Source organism: Aulonocara sp. 'chitande type north' Nkhata Bay, linkage group LG9, assembly GCF_057382095.1.
Source record: "Aulonocara sp. 'chitande type north' Nkhata Bay isolate Kocher_YH1m ecotype deep benthic linkage group LG9, A_spYH_male_GT1.1, whole genome shotgun sequence".
NCBI lineage: Eukaryota > Metazoa > Chordata > Actinopteri > Cichliformes > Cichlidae > Aulonocara > Aulonocara sp. 'chitande type north' Nkhata Bay.
In genome coordinates this window covers 8,263,090-8,279,060 of record NC_141352.1, presented here as the reverse complement: position 1 = coordinate 8,279,060, position 15,971 = coordinate 8,263,090, and the positions used below count along the sequence as shown (strand labels likewise).

General features: G+C 49.0%; 1 protein-coding gene across 1 annotated transcript; it reads left to right on the top strand.

The window, feature by feature from the left end:
• The first annotated feature begins 317 nt into the window (after positions 1-317).
• LOC147321554 (tomoregulin-1-like) lies at positions 318-15,502 on the top strand. Its single transcript, XM_086305544.1, has 10 exons — positions 318-997; positions 5,164-5,273; positions 5,661-5,790; positions 7,098-7,124; positions 7,219-7,309; positions 7,390-7,538; positions 11,000-11,047; positions 11,149-11,269; positions 11,779-11,940; positions 12,913-15,502. Exons 1-10 carry the CDS (start codon positions 871-873, stop codon positions 12,995-12,997), a joined length of 1,050 nt encoding a protein of 349 aa, XP_086161670.1. The 5' UTR covers positions 318-870; the 3' UTR covers positions 12,998-15,502.
• Positions 15,503-15,971: the final 469 nt, after the last annotated feature.

Sequence of the window (15,971 nt, the reverse complement as noted above, 5' to 3'; positions counted from 1 at the left end):
TCACACACCTGAGGAAGCTGCTGCTGTGGGTTGATCTCCCCTATAATGTGCAGCGCCACCATCAGGTCAGCATGTGAACGCGCTCAATGCTGTGATTTATGGTGGGGGTGGGAGGGGGTATCAGCGGACATGAAGACACTTCCACTCAGTCATAAAGCGGCTGTGACGCAGTTATTATTATTATTATTATTATTGTCGGTGAGATTAGGTCAGCTGCAAAGCATGCAGGGATACCTCTGTGTGTGTGTGTGTGTGTGTGTGTGTGTGTGTGTGTGTGTGTGTGTGTGTGTGAGGGAGTGAGTGGGAGTGGTCTCCTGCAGGTCACGTGACGCAGGCCTTTGTTAATGTGTGATTCCGTGGAGAAAGACCAGGAGGACAAAAAAAGTCGCGACCGATCGAGCCGCCGAACCACCCTCATCCGTCCACGCTCCACCCTCTCTGCGCCCCGGCCTGGATGCTGCTCAGAGGCCGCTGGCACTTCTACCTGGATTCGTGTGTCCGCGGCTCTCCCCGCCGGTTTGAGTGCGAGGCAGCGGGGCTGGGGGATGGAGGCAGAGTCCGGGCTGTAGGGGTGGAGGAGGTGTGGGGGTCGGCTGTGAAGCCCCAGGTCCTGCTCGGCTTTGTTATCCCGGGATCGAGCTGCAGCCCTGCTCCGTATTTCTGAGAGCCGAGGTGAGGAGCACATGGACGGAATCTGTGAGCTGTGCGTGGATCAGAACCCGCTGCGTGGATTTGTGCTGTGAGGACTTAGTGAAGGAGGACCCAGAAAAACACGACAGATTCTTTTACTCCAGTTTGTGTCTCTTTGTGTTCATCCACCTCCCTGCGCGCACACCAGCCTCCCCCGTTATCCCCCCTCCGTCCTCCATCATGGCTTCAGAGCTCCGGGTCTCCTGCTTCTGCTGCCTGCTGGTGCTGCTGGTTCTCCCCGCCGTCCGGAGCTCGTTCCACCGCAGCGGTGTGGACTGCGGCCCCGGGAGGGCCGAAGACTGCCCAGGTGAGCTCACTCACAGCCTGCTTACACTTGAAGGGCTCTGTGGAGGGTCAGAGGTCGGAGCAGTGCGACCCAGCCTTTCTCGTATTTGTGTTTCCGTCGGTGTGTCAGTACCTGTAGTACACCTGAGCTGTGATGTAATGATGCTGAACAGATGTTTCACCTGCTGAAGCTGCAGCCATGTTGCTCTCCTGTGTGTGTGTGTGTGTGTGTGTGTGTGTGTGTGTGTGTGTGTGTGTGTGTGTGTGTGTGTGACCACTCCTCACTTTAACCAGGTTCTATTTCAGGGTTAATTACAGGGTGGAGCAGGGCGAGGCTCAGTGATGGAGCTGGGTTGTGTAGCTTCTCAGCAGATCGTCAAATCTGGCCTCCAGACAGCGGGTAGGCCACAGACTGTAAATAGAAGATGGACAAACCACCGTGGTTGGTTTGTGAACTCTGGTTTAACTTATCAGCCATCACCAGCTGACGCTGACAGAGGCTGTTGTGCTCACACCTGTCAGCGTGGCCACGCCCCTAATAATGCAAATGTAAACATTAGCTGAAGAGACCAACACCGGTCCTGTGGTGGACTCAGTGAAGGCGAGACTGAGGCAGGTCCGGTCCTGGAGTCGTGAGGTGGATGGACCGTGGTCAGACCTGCTGACCTCCTTGTTGTTTGCAGTGCTGTCAGGAGGTGCAGGAGGTTCATGTCAACGTGAGAAACGAGCAGCTGATTCGTCTCCTGACGAACGATAACGAGCTGTGGCTCGTAAAACGCTTCCGAGGAAGTGAGGATGGAGTGCTGTGTGGAAGTTTCAGGGTGTTTTTCTGCATTTTCTTGATTTCGCACACATTTCAGTTCTGTGTGAGTTACAGTGCAGATCCTTCACTCAGTGGGAAAACATCGCTGCTTTTGTGTGTTTGACATTTGAGGGCAACACCAGCAGTTTTGAAAGATCATCACAGAGTAAACGATTCATCAGCTCATTCACGAGATGCAGTGTTGCTGTAACAGCTGGCTACAGCAACACTGTAACAGCTGGAAAACGGTGCAGCAGCAGGTGGAGCGGTGGTTTGGTGCAGCAGCAGCAGGTGATACTGAGATGAGCCCTCACCTGGAGGAGGAGGAGCAGCTCGCACATCTGGAGGGAACTTCTAGTTTATGTTGATCTGAATACAACGCCTCCTGCGTGCCTCCTTTTGGAGGTGTTCTGGGCACCCCAAACTAGGAGGAGATCCCAGGGTCGATCCAGAACCTGCTGAGACTTCGAGGCTCTGCTGTCCAGCTGTGCCACCGTGACTTCAGATAAGCAGAGGGTGGATGATGATGGACGGGTGATGGACATATAGTGGATTAATCCGCTGCTGAAAATAGTCCCTATGTGTTCCTCCCATCTAAAACATGTTTGATCAGATCAGTGAGCTGGTGTTTGTGTGCAGACACGAACTCATTTTGAACTTTTCTCCTCTAAAAGTAGAAACCTGGAGCTGAAATAAGTCTCTGAACTTTTTTAGGATCTAAAGAATCAACAATCTCTGAGTTCTACTTTTAGAAGCTCTGAAGGTTTTTTTTAAACCTGAGCGCCGTCACTGATGTTCTCCCGGCACGTCGCACCACCCCGCCTCAGCTCGTCTTTTATGAGCTCCTGACTCGCTCCGACAGCAGGAAGTCAACGAGAGCAGTGAGGCGGGGACGGAGGGTGGAGGGCGGTTTAACCCGTGATCAGGCCACAGGTCGACCTTTAGCGGTTGTCCTGGAGACGCCGGCTTCACCTCAGAGTTATAGGAGACTGTTTCCTTTGAAGTAAGTGAGGTGTGTTTTACTGCTGTTGGTGTGGAGACGATGAAGCCAGCGACAGGCTGAGGGTTAGTCTGTCCTCAGCTCCCGCAGCGCTGCGTCTCACTCGGTCAGGACAAACTCTGTGATGACGAACATCAAACTGACGGCTGGAGGCGTCCTAACACCAACCTGCACCTCTGTGGAAGTCAGCGCGACTCTTTAATGGTTCCTGTTTACGAGCTGAAGCACAAACTGAAGCTCACCTGGAGGCTCGAGTCCGTCCCCCCACCTGCTGTTCCTCACAGAGGTCTGAAGGTCTTTCCTTACAAACATGTGACTTTATGAATGATTGATGCTCATTTTAGTCCCGCTGACATCAAAGCTCGTACAACAGGGACCTGACCGAGTTAGCAGCTGCACAACAGCACGTTAAAAATGCAGCAAACACAACACGGCATACAAACACCATCATCCGCAGCTGCATGTGGTGACTTTAAACTAACAGCTGATTTGGATTGAAGTTAGTTAGTGTTAATAGAGATCGACAAACCACGTGACTTACGCGCATTGCATTGTGGGTACGAGTGGCAGCAAAATCAAAACACTGCATCAAGCGCCTGCATTTCCAGCACCGGTAACCATTCATCCTGCGGTTTTAATCCCTACTTGCATCCCTGCAACATTTTCAGATCTAATAGAAATAAAATGAGTGTTTTTTCCTTATTTCTATCTGGCGCTATTGTTTCATTCTGTTATAGAATCGTAGAGCAAAGAGGCAACACTGAGCACATGTTTGCTGCACGCTGAGCTTTGTTTCCAGCAGAAACGTGCAGACGGCCCTCTCTGCTCCTGCTGCTGTCGTTCTCCTCACACTCTCCTTCCACTAACACCTGTGTGCAGGTTGTCGTCCGTGGGGGCGGGGTTACCCGCTGTGACTCCCACAGAGCCTCCCGACTGGTCCCTGCAGACACCGACTCCATAAACAAGCTGCCGACACTTGATGATGCAACTGATGCGCGTGTATGTGTGTGCGTGTGTTTGACTGTTTGATCACCTGATGAAGGACCCTGGCTTCAGTCTAAGGGACCAATCAGCTGCCAGAAGATAAAATGATGTCACGCCCGTTCATTAACACAGGCCCGTGTACCTGTCTGTGCCTGTGGCAGCTCCATGGATGGCCGTTTCTTCTTAGTGTTAGAACGACAGATTATAGATGCTGCACTCATTGCCATGTTGTTAGCCAATGAGATCATTGTTTCCACAGTCAGCTCCGCCCCTCTTCAAGTCCCGTTTGAAAATCACCAAGATGGCAGCGTTGAAGACGCTGAGGCTTCGGGCAGGACCCAGATCTGACTGCTAGTTCCTGTTAGCGCACGCTTGTTCTGAGTTCACGTCTTAAAGAGTGGACCAATGATGTGGCTCCACTCAGCGTGAGACCAGTAAAGGAAGAAAAACCAGTAAACTATGATGGAGCTGCTGCTGAACTCAGAGAGACTGCAGAGTTTACTGCAACGTAACTCTGGCTCTCAGACAGTCATTTTAACAACACACACACACACACACACACACACACACACACACACACACACACACACGCACACACACACACACACATGCACAATAACAAAAACAGTGTGTTCTCCCAGGATGCGCTGTGTGTGTGTGTGTGTGTGTCAGCAGGTTGATGTGGCTGCCTCAGCACACTGTGGTATTTACTAATTACAGGGGAGCTGAGGTCACGGCCTCTGTAATTACAAGCTCTAATTGGCCAGCCTGCGGGCTGCCGACCAATCAGCTGCCATCAGGAAATTACTACCCTGGATAATAGTGTGTGTGTTTGTCAGTGGAGCTGTATTGTTTTATCAGAGTTTCCCACTCTGTGTGTGTGTGTGTGTGTTTTAGCCACAAACTGAAATATCTCCACAGCTGGTGGGGGTGGTTGGTGGTGGTTGGGGGCACGGGGGGTGGTGCTCCTCAGAGGAGGGATCCTCACAAACACGCCCCCATCACAGACAGACGCTCGTCCTTTTATTTTTGGCATCGTCAGCCTTCATGTGAGCACAGTAGAGACACAGAGTGAGGGAGGGGACTCACACCAGCCTGACCTTTGGTGGCACCTGTTCAATCAGCTGTAGCAGCACCTGAGCCTGTTCCTGTTTGAATTCTGTTCACTGTAGGTGATTAAGTGATCATCATCACTGATGATCTGAGTGGACCGTGAGCTCCTCTGTACACCAGCCATGCATCAGCTGAAGCTCAGACCTGTCAGCAGGACAGAGCTCAGAGCTGAACCAGGACTCGGTTTATCCCGCAGACTGACCACTTTTATTTCATGCAAAGTTTTGTTTAGTTGAAATCGCTGGACGATAGCTGTGATGTAAGAATGATCCGCTTTGTTTTTTTCCAGATTTGTCAGAGAAGAAAAGCGACCTGCGCGTGTGCGACACCGGGACGTGTCGCTTTGGAGGAACCTGCCGCGAGAATGGCGCCGACATCAAGTGTGTCTGTCAGTTCCACGTGAGTTGCACACACTCACTTCTGCACCTTGGCGCCCCCTACAGGCTGCAGTGCTCAGGTGTAGTCTCCACAGTGCTATTAAATGCTTGCTGAATGAAACCAATCACAGCTTTTTTTATGTGTGTGTTACAGCTGCTGTTACAGATGTGATTAAAGCTTCTGAAACGTGATCATTGTGAGCTGGTCACACAGCAGGGTGCACATTGTTTACACATGCTAACTGTGCTGTCTTTGGCATTGTGCACAGATTTTTGAATTTGGTTAGACCGGAGCGCACTGACCAATCAGCAGCGAGCCTGCCTGCATCGTGAATGAGGTGTTACCTTCAGGCTCCCTCAGAGCCCTGTGTGTGTCTGAGTGCTGTGATAAAGTTACTTTGTGTTTCAGTGCAATAAGAAGTACGTCCCCGTGTGCGGCTCCAACGGAGACACGTACCAGAACGAGTGTTTCCTGAGGAGAGCGGCGTGCAAGAAACAAAGAGCCATCAACATCGTGTCAGAGGGGCCCTGTTACCACGGTAACTCACCCTCTTCTTTAGCCTTTCACTGCTTCTTATAATAAGCAGACTTCAGGTTTCAGACGCTCGCTGTGATTAATGTGTGAACAGGTGGACACAGTCACAGGTAACCCCAGAGTCTAAATCAGAGTCCTGTAATCTGATAAAAAAACATTAAACTTGTTGCTGCCTTTCATAGTGTGTAGCTTGAAGGCCCTGAGTACTCTGAGTACTTTCTCCCACACTGGAAACACTGGGATGATCACATTATGTGAACATTACCTAATAAGACTGATTCAGCACAGACAGTTATGTTAAACTTTCCTAGCAGTCCTTCACAAACAGGGAACAGTCTGTCTATTCTCTCCATCTGTCAGCTGCTGCTGGCTCTTCCTCCTCCTCTTCCTCTGCTGAGTTTGTCCTGGTGGATCATCAGGGGTGCAAAGCCTCACAGATGATGTGCAGCAGTGGGTCCCTCAGTCTGTCCTCACTCTGGACACTTGCAGTCGTCACACATGGAAATCAAATGTGTGATAAGCTGCAGGATTCAAACACAAGTGTAACTTATAAACACATGTTCATACTTTTATTCCACAATCAGAGAGAAAGAAACAGAGAGAGAGTGCAGGACAGACAGACAGGTGACAGTCTCAGGTGTACACACTGCTACACAACAGCACAGAGAAGCAGGATTTAGTGTTTGTGTTATTACGAAACAAGAAGAGTCCCAGATGGTGCAGTGGACACATGTGTGACTGCTGTGATTGAAGCATCTTTCTTTCAGGGCAGAGGCAGCAGTGAGTCAGCTCCAATAGACTTCCATGTTAAAATGTTTAAAGGCTTAATGTTAGCTTTCTTAGGGGCGTGGCCTCTTTGACTGACAGATGCATGGTGACACACCATGACCGTGTTTGTGCTGTTGGAGCCCTTTAGAGCACTTTTAATAACATCATGTGACCAATAATATGGCTGCTGTGAGGTTACCGTAGTAACAGAGCATCCAGGAAGGCGGAGCTCCAGGTTTGGTGAAATTCAAGGATTTTAATTGGATGTTACTGAGCACTGATTGGCAGCCATCTGTGTGATGCTCGTCTTCATAAAGAAGGATTATTTTGAACTGTTAATCATGCAAAGCTACTCAATGAGTCCAGAAGTATGGACACACACACAGAGCCTGTTATGACACCTCTGCAGCAGCAGGTTAAAGTTAACTTCCTGTAGCCAGTGACACTAACCTCAGAACGTGTGTGTGTCTGTGTGTGTGTGTGTGTGTGTGTGTGTGTGTGTGTGTGTGTGTGTGTGTGTGTGTGTGTGTGTGTGTGTCTCAGATGCTGGATCAGGATCTGGAGATGGAGGTAAACAGCTTCATGTTTGCTCTGGTTTGTTTCTGAGTGTTTTTAAGTCTCTGAGTTGAAGCAGACGAGCTGAGCGGCGTTTGTGTGTCTGCAGACGACGAAGGCTCCGGCCGCGGGAAAAAGACCTCCAAATGTGGGAACTGCAAGTTTGGAGCCGAGTGTGATGAAGACTCTGAGGATATGATGTGAGCACGCACACACACACACACACACTCAGTGTTAGGAGTGAGCCTGAACGAGCATGTGTGTGTGTGTGTGTATCCAGCTGCATGTGTAACATCGTGTGCAACGGCCACAACGACAACCCGGTGTGCGGCAGCGACGGCGTCACCTACGACACGCCCTGCCACGTCCGGGAGGTGTCCTGCCTCAAACAGCTCAAGATCGACATCAAGCACGTCGGACGCTGCCATGGTAACAGCATCACAGCAAACACTCCTTCATCCATCACCTTCATCTTCATCATCATCATCATCTACTCAGAGCAGGAGAGAGAGGAGGAAATATGGAGGAGGGGGGTGGAGCTACGGGAGGAAGAGGAGGAGGAAGATGAGAGTCAGGAGGGAAAATGTCTCAGTTCATTTATTTTGAATGATGATCTCAACACACACACACACACACACACACACACACACACACACACACACACACACACACACTGATTATCGCGGCTGGCTGAACAAACAGCTGGTCTCATTTTAATGCCACGACCTCCTGCTCCACATTTTCTCTTCTTTGTTCTGTCCTCCTCCACCTCCTCCTGCTCCTCCTCCACCTCCACCTCCTGCTCCACCTCCTCCTCCTGCTCCTCCTCCTCCTGCTCCTCCACCTCCTCCACCTCCTCCTCCTGCTCCTCCTCCTCCTGCTCCTCCTCCTCCTCCACCTCCTGCTCCACCTCCTCCTCCTGCTCCTCCTCCTCCTGCTCCTCCACCTCCTCCACCTCCTCCTCCTGCTCCTCCTCCACCTCCTCCACCTCCTCCTGCTCCTCCTCCTCCTCCTCCACCTCCTGCTCCACCTCCTCCTCCTGCTCCTCCTCCTCCTCCACCTCCTCCTCCTCCTCCTCCACCTCCTGCTCCACCTCCTCCTCCTGCTCCTCCTCCTCCTCCTCCACCTCCTCCTCCACCTCCTCCTCCTGCTCCTCCTCCTCCTGCTCCTCCTCCTCCACCTCCTCCTCCTCCTCCTCCTGCTCCTCCTCTTCTTCTCCTCCCCTTCTCTCATTTCCATCTGTCCTTCTTTTTCTTTGTACATGTACAGTTTTATTCTATTCTTCACTTCTTCTTTATTTACATCTTTATTTATTCTAACTTTGTTTCTTCTTCGTCTTTTATCATCTTCTTCATTTTCTTCCCTTTTTGCCTTTTATTCTCTCTCCTCCTTTCCTCCCCTTCTTTCTTCAGATTTTTCACTTTCTTCTTCTCCTTTGCAGATTATTTCTTCTTCACTGCTAATTTTCTTCCTCCTCTTTTCTATTTTTTCTTCTTCTTATTTTTTATTCACCTTTTGTTTTTTTGCTGCTCATCTTCCTCCTTGTTTTTCCCCTTGTTTCTCTTCTTTCCTTTCTGTTAAACGCTCACTTGCTTCATCTTCCTTGTTTTCTTTGTCTTCTTCTTTCTTCACTGATTCTTCTTCTTCTCCTTCTTTGACTTGGACTTCCTTCTGTTTTCTCGGCTCGAGTTGTTCCGGGTTAAAAACATCTGACACGCCGACTCTAGAAGCCTGCGTTCCAGTTATTATGAATGAATTAATGAATTTTTGGATTTTAAGTAAATAATTCAGATGTTCATTTTAATAAAATGAGGTGGTCTGTCCACACAGGTGTGGTTTTATGAGTTTAACCAGCAGATCTCAGAATCGTCCAAAAACCCAGCGTCACAGTTTCAAATGTTACGATTGAAAAAAAAAACGTGTTTGATTAAAACTCGAGTGCTGAAGAATAAAAGCTCCCGTGTGATCGATGCTGTTCAGTAAAGAAACTGCATGGCGCAACAAAACACATCAGATACACATGAGCCAGGTCATGATAACCATGAGCGTAATCTTTGTGTAGCTTTTTAAATATGAACGCATGAACATTAAAGCTGTGAACGGTTCAGAACCAACGAGACGGGCAAACGTCTCTGCAGCGCTGACGGAGCTTCAGCCTGAGGCCAGAAAAGTGTGTGAGGGAATCAGTACACGTTTATATATCTTTGTGGGGACCAGAAATTAGAACGCTACCAACAGTCCTTATGGGGACAAAACGCCCGATGAGTTTGTTTTTGAGACTCATCGTGTGGTTTTAGTGTCAGGGTTACAGATGGGTTAGGGTCAGGCTGAGGGTCACCATTATGTTAATAAGATGCCCTCACTAAGATATGGAAACCAGCGTGTGTGTGTGTGTGTGTGTGTGTGCGCGTCTGTGTGTGTGCGTCTGTGTGTGTGTGTGTGTGTGTGTGTGTGTGTGCGCGTGTGTGTGTGTGTGTGCGTGTGTGTGCGTGTGTGTGTGTGTGCGCGTGTGTGCGTGTGTGCGTGTGTGTGCGTCTGTGTGCGCGTGTGTGTGTGTGCGTCTGTGTGTGTGTGTGCGCGTGTGTGTGTGTGTGCGTGTGTGTGCGTCTGTGTGCGCGTGTGTGTGTGTGCGTCTGTGTGTGTGTGTGCGCGTGTGTGTGTGTGTGCGTGTGTGCGTGTGTGTGTGCGTCTGTGTGCGTCTGTGTGTGTGCGTCTGTGTGTGTGTGTGTGCGTGTGTGTGTGTCTGTGTGTGTGTGTGTGTGTCTGTGTGTGTGTGTGTGTGTGCGCGTGTGTGCGTGTGTGCGTGTGTGTGTGCGTCTGTGTGCGTCTGTGTGTGTGCGTCTGTGTGTGTGTGTGTGCGTGTGTGTGCGTGTCTGTGTGCGTCTGTGTGCGTCTGTGTGTGTGTGTGTGTGTGTCTGTGTGTGTGTGTGTGCGTCTGTGTGTGCGTGTGTGTGTGTGTGTGTGCGTCTGTGTGTGTGTGTGTGTGTGTCTGTGTGTGTGCGTCTGTGTGTGTGCGTGTGCGTGTGTGTGCGTCTGTGTGTGTGTCTGTGTGTCTGTGTGTGTGTGTGTGTGTGTCTGTGTGTGTGTGTGTGCGTCTGTGTGTGCGTGTGTGTGTGTGTGTGTGCGTCTGTGTGTGTGTGTGTGTGTGTCTGTGTGTGTGCGTCTGTGTGTGTGCGTGTGCGTGTGTGTGCGTCTGTGTGTGTGTCTGTGTGTCTGTGTGTGTGTCTGTGTGTGTGTCTGTGTGTGTCTGTGTGTCTGTGTCTGTGTGTGTGAGTCACTGACCTGTATTTAAGCCTCTCTCCTCGCTGCTCGCTCTCATCAGTCACTGTGAGCCGGACGCGTGCGCACACTCGCTGTAACGCCTCATTGATGGGACGCTGAAGCTGGTCTGAGATCAGCGATGCTCTCTGTAATCTGACGCTGTCGGGTTTCACTCGGGGACTAAATGTGATCGAGGACGTTGACTCTTCATCTCATTCGTGTGCTGAAACTCACCTTTTATAAATATTTCCCCATCGTTCAGACAAGAATGGACCGTCTGAACAGAAACGAGCTGGAATCTGATTCTAATCCCATGAAATCAGCACATGAACATGAACACACACTCACTGCACACATTATCAAATTATAGCTGAATGAAAAACTTTCAACATTTTACTGTCTGAGGCTCAAAGTCACGGAGACGTGCAGATCTCTCCTCACATATGTGATGTTATAGATGGAGCTGCAGCTCAGCTAGAGCAGCTTTGCATGATTCACAGCTTAAAATAATCCTTCTTTATCTCGTGCTAGGCCTCACTTCATTTGACCTCCTGTCCTGGTGGTCCTGATGATGGTGCTTTAGACGCTTTCTCTGGTCTCATCATCTTTTTCTTCTTCTGTGGTTTCAGATAAAAACAGGAAAGACGACAGCATCAAAACCAAGACAGAAATCTACGGTAAGCCCCACCCCCGGCCAAGTCCCGCCCCCAACTGTGCCCGCTCCTGTCTCACAGCAACACAAATCCTAAAGCACAGATTTCTTCTTCTCTCCTTCCAGCTGTCCCCAAGCCTGGTGAGGGGGAGGGGTTTGAGGACAGCCCCGCCCCCTGTCCAGAGGACTACTCCCAGTTCTGCGAACACGGTATCTGTGAGATGAGACAGAACCTGCCCACCTGCAGGTAAGCCCCGCCTCTCTTCAAAAATAAAAGTCTGAAACCGGCTGATTTTTGTGTCTTTAAAGATTTAAAGTTTTTCTGTCAACACGAAAATCTTGATCTGTGTTCGCTGTGAGAACAAAGACAACGTCGTGTGTGTGCGTGTGTGTGTGTGCGTGTGTGTGCGTGTGTGTGTGTGTGTGTGTGCGTGTGTGTGTGTGCGTGTGTGTGTGTGCGCGTGTGTGTGTGTGCGTGTGTGTGTGTGTGTGTGTGTGTGTGTGTGTGCGCGTGTGTGTGTGCGTGTGTGTGTGTGTGTGTGTGTGTGTGTGTGCGTGTGTGTGTGTGCGTGTGTGTGTGTGTGTGTGTGTCACTGAGGATGATCAATCACAAACATCACGTTCTTGTTGTCAGTGTGGAGTTTTTATTTTTATTCATGAGCAACGTTCTCGACATGTGAAACTTCCACACGTAACGCTGACTCTGTGTGTGTGTGTGTGTGTGTGTGTGCATGTGTGTGTGTGTGTGTGTGTCAGGTGTGAGGATGCGTACGGGGGGCAGCAGTGTGAGCAGCTGCTGGACTTTAACATCCTGTACGTGGTGCCCAGCGGGCAGAAGCTGCACTACGTCCTCATCGCCGCCATCATCGGAGCTGTTCAGATTGCTGTCATCGTGGCCGTGGTCATGTGCTTCACCAGGTACACACACACACACAGACACACACACCTTTCCGGCTCAGTAACAGTCCTAAAGAACGGATCACATCAGGGTCCTCGCTACACACCGAGTGAGTAATGAGCCATTAAATCAGTAAACGATGATTTTTGTGGTTTCTGAAACACGAGTGCTTCCAGAATGTGTGAAATCACCGCAGAGGAAAGTTTGGAGGTGTTTGTGTGTCAGGCTGTGAATCGTGGCTTTCAGCCCTCCAGCCTCCAGCAGGGGGCGCTCACACCCCAGCAGCACTCAGTCATGAAGCAAAGCACCATAAAACCATTAATGTGCAGAGTTTCACCACCAGCCGTCCAGAGCTGTGAAGAAAAAACAAACAAGTCTGTCAGGTTCAAAGTGCAGCCCAGACATGCAGACCTGATACGCTCCTGCTGAAACCAACACCTCCTTTTACTTCTTTGGTGGTGAGTGATGGTGAAACATCAGCAGGCTGCCTGTGATGCCTCCACGTGCTCAGCCTCTTCATCGCTTTACCTCACGCTGTAAAAAACGTTATCAGCACAGACCAGCAGCGCTGACGTGATTTCACTTAAAGTGAGGCAGACATTTTCCAATAAAAAAACGTCTAACATTCAATAACTGGACCTCTGAAAGCCTGGAGTTTATCCCCATCCCACATCTAATAGAATAGAATAGAATATAACAGCGCTTTATTGTCATTGTACACAAAGGTGACAGAGGTTTTAGTAGTTTTGCACACACCAGGAATCTGCAGGGTCACTGCTGTAAGAGAAACACTCCTATTGGCGGTTAAAGATGATCACATGATCTAACGTTACATTTTGCCGGGAAGCTGGGAAATGAAAATATTCCCGACCAGCTTGATTAGTTTTTTCTTCCCCTCAGAGTTACAGGGGGCACGTGAAGCAGATCATTGTTACATTTACTGATAAAAGCTGAGTTTAATGTTGACGTGCACTTCCTGTTGTGTCCTACAGGCGGTGCAACAAGACGAAGCGTGGTCGGAGGCAGAAGCAGCATCTCGGGCACTTCCCGTCAGGAACGTCGTCCCGGATGATGTAGCTGCTCTTTCTTTTTTCAATGATTTTTTTAATTTTCCATCTTGTTTTTTATAAAATTCGACCTTTCGTACCACAGACTGCATTTTTGATATCTCGACTTTTTGGTGCCTCTTCTTATTTTCCCTCGTTTTTTGGAATAACCCGACATTACTGAGGGGCCTTATTTTCCACCTTTCATTCCTTTGGCTTCCCGTCTGCAGGTGGTTTTCAGTTTGTGGAGACGCGGCCGTGCTGCTGCCGTCCTCTCAGACTCTGAAACACTGTGGAAACTTTATTTCTCTGATTGTATCGTCGCTCCGGACGTCCACACCGCAAACAGTGACGATTGTCTCAGTTTTCGCCCGGTGAGACGCACAGCAGGAGCGCCTCCTTTTTAGTTTTTCGGCCACGTTAGAGCTCATTCCTGCTACAGCTGCGGTTCTCGTCCGTCTTCCTCCCGCCCACACGAGGGCGGCGACCCTCATCCTGATTGGCTCTGGTGTACACGCACGTGCTGATCTGTGGATTCATCTCTGCTGAAACATGTCCACCTTTGTGGCGTTCGTGCCACATATTAATGACCTGACGGGAGATTCGACCCAACGCACATTAGGCGGAACCCAGAAAACGAGGCGAGCTGATCGGAGTCGGTACTAATGGAAGAAGAGCTTCTGGTCACGTGATTTCCAGCTGCTGTGAACACTCGGACTGAAACTACACACTCGAAATGTCCTGAAGTGATGAGGTGCAGGAGCAGCTAAAGCCATGGCTGGAAGAACTGTTCTGAAGTGAAACGGTCATGTGACTGAAGCTGTCACATGACCACTTCACTGCGAATTAATTTTTTGTTAAATCTTTGTTCTGTGATTGGCTGAATTTGTTCATTAAAGCTGTAAAACATGGACGTAGCTACTATGAACTGCATGCTCATTGGCTAACAACTTGTGATTGATGCCAGCCAATGAGCATGCAGTTTCCTTCCACATATAATCCTCCTTTTAGAAATGTGGCGTAAATGAGATTTACAAAACAGTCAGCTCATTTTTATTTAGTGTGGCCGAAATCAGTGACCGAGCAGGAGAGGTCAAAGGTCAGACAAGGCCTTTGTAGCAGCAGCTGTCGCCATCTGGTGGCCTTTAGATAGAATCCAGGTTTATTCATTTTTCTGAGCAGGAAGCCGCGTCCATGTTTTCTGCTGTCTGTGAAGGACGCTTTAATAATCCAGACATTTGGCATCATATCGTCATGACAACATGTTGGACTAAAATGGGGAAAACTGGGAGACAGAACTAACAGGACTCGGGTGTGGAGGTTTTCACTCAGACTGCTCGGTTAATTAGACCAAAGCAGCTTTTAAAATTCAGTCAAAACTGTGAATCTTCCCTAAAAATGTTATTTTCTCATCAGCTTCATATCAGCGCTTATCTGGAAATATGGTTCTCAGTCAGATTCTGTGTGCGCCACGCTTCTATCCTTTTAAATCTTCGCTGTGAAAGCGACAGATGTGATGAAGAAGAGCTGTTCTGCTCATACTGCCCCTCAGCAGGCTTCCTGACTTTGGCCAATCGGAAAAAGAAACAAAAAGGAGGCCTTGAAGGGAAAGCAGCTGATTTCAGCTGGAGGCAGCGAGGCTCTGCATGAAGGGCAGAATCAGATAAATGAGGATGATTTTGAACTGTGAATCATGCAAAGCTACGCTGGCGGTGTAATGACAAACAGGTGGAGCTGGAAATGAGCAGAAGCAATCCACTTTGAAGGTTTAATGAACGCGTGTTGTGGACGTTGCCATGCTGAGAATTCCCATGATGCACTGCTGCTCACGTTTGGCCAACTTCTCTTGTTTTTCTTTGTTTACTTTGTCACGCATGTGTTGTACCGCCTTAACTGTCCAGGGGGCGCTGTGCAGCGGGACTACAGGATTATCAGGGACCACCGGAGCCCCGTGCCCCTCAGATGTGAGCCGACTCGTATCTCAGGCGTGTTTTTTGTTTTTGACTTTGTGCTACGTCTCACAGGGTCAAACGTCACGTCTCCTTAGAGAAACTTTCTTTAAACACTTTTTGTATTTGTTACAATGAGATCCACCTGAAAACCAAAATGCTGTTTTTTCTACTGCTTAAAAATAATAATGAGGTACAAGCCGACATGTACAGGTTGCTATGCTAATTATTTTATTGCCTAATTTTCAGATGACGCCATTCCGGAAATGGATTCCAATGTTTGTGTGTTTGGACAAGCTGGCGATAATTTAAAGGACCTCGTCAAGCTTTTTATCTTCATTCTGATTCGTAACGATGGTACCACGTGTCCGTGTTGGTTGTTTTGTTGTGTTAGAAGGAGTAGGCCGATAAGCTGGGCTCGGGTTCGCCTCGCGCGCCGCTGCCCTGAGGTGAACCGCCATGGTCTTGGTGGCGCTTGTCGCAGGGAACGGGCCAGATGTTGCTGTAGATGTTGATCCTGCATGAACCGTGAAGTTGTTGTTTAGACTGTGCTGTAGCTGAATTAGCATTAAATTATGATGTTTGAACCTCTGCGTCTTCATGTGTCCGTTTTCTGAGCCGGCCTCTTAATAAAGCTTCACACAAACATCTGGACCTGTTTTCACAGCTGATACTGATCCATGCTTAAACACCTGGAGGTATGAATGCACTGGCTGCAGTCTTTCCTAATGCCCAGCAGGGGGCAGTGGTGACGGGTCAATAATCTGTCCCTCAGTTTCTCACTCGCTCATCATCCCAACAATCTGAATATTTGATGGAAATAAATCCTGAAAATAGTTTCTGATGGTCAAAGGCCTCAAGCACAGTGCTCATTAAACACAGTCATATCCATGATGTTATTATTTGATTCATTTGATTATAACGGTATTAAGTAAAAGTGCATTCAAACTGTGCTTCAGCAGATTCCAGTCCGTGACAAGTCCGCTGAATTTTAGTCTAAAAATGCCTCAGCGTGTTTTAACTATAGTCTTTGAACTATTTAAAGATTACATATAA

What these genes read in the sequence shown, in the direction of transcription:
- LOC147321554 (XM_086305544.1), top strand. Translation starts at nt 871, where the DNA reads ATGGCTTCAGAGCTCCGGGTCTCCTGCTTCTGCTGCCTGCTGGTGCTG. An exon ending in AGAGGGGCCCTGTTACCACG is followed by an intron (nt 5,791 to 7,097) that starts GTAACTCACCCT and finishes TGTGTGTCTCAG; the next exon opens with ATGCTGGATCAGGATCTGGA. An exon ending in AACCAAGACAGAAATCTACG is followed by an intron (nt 11,048 to 11,148) that starts GTAAGCCCCACC and finishes CTCTCCTTCCAG; the next exon opens with CTGTCCCCAAGCCTGGTGAG.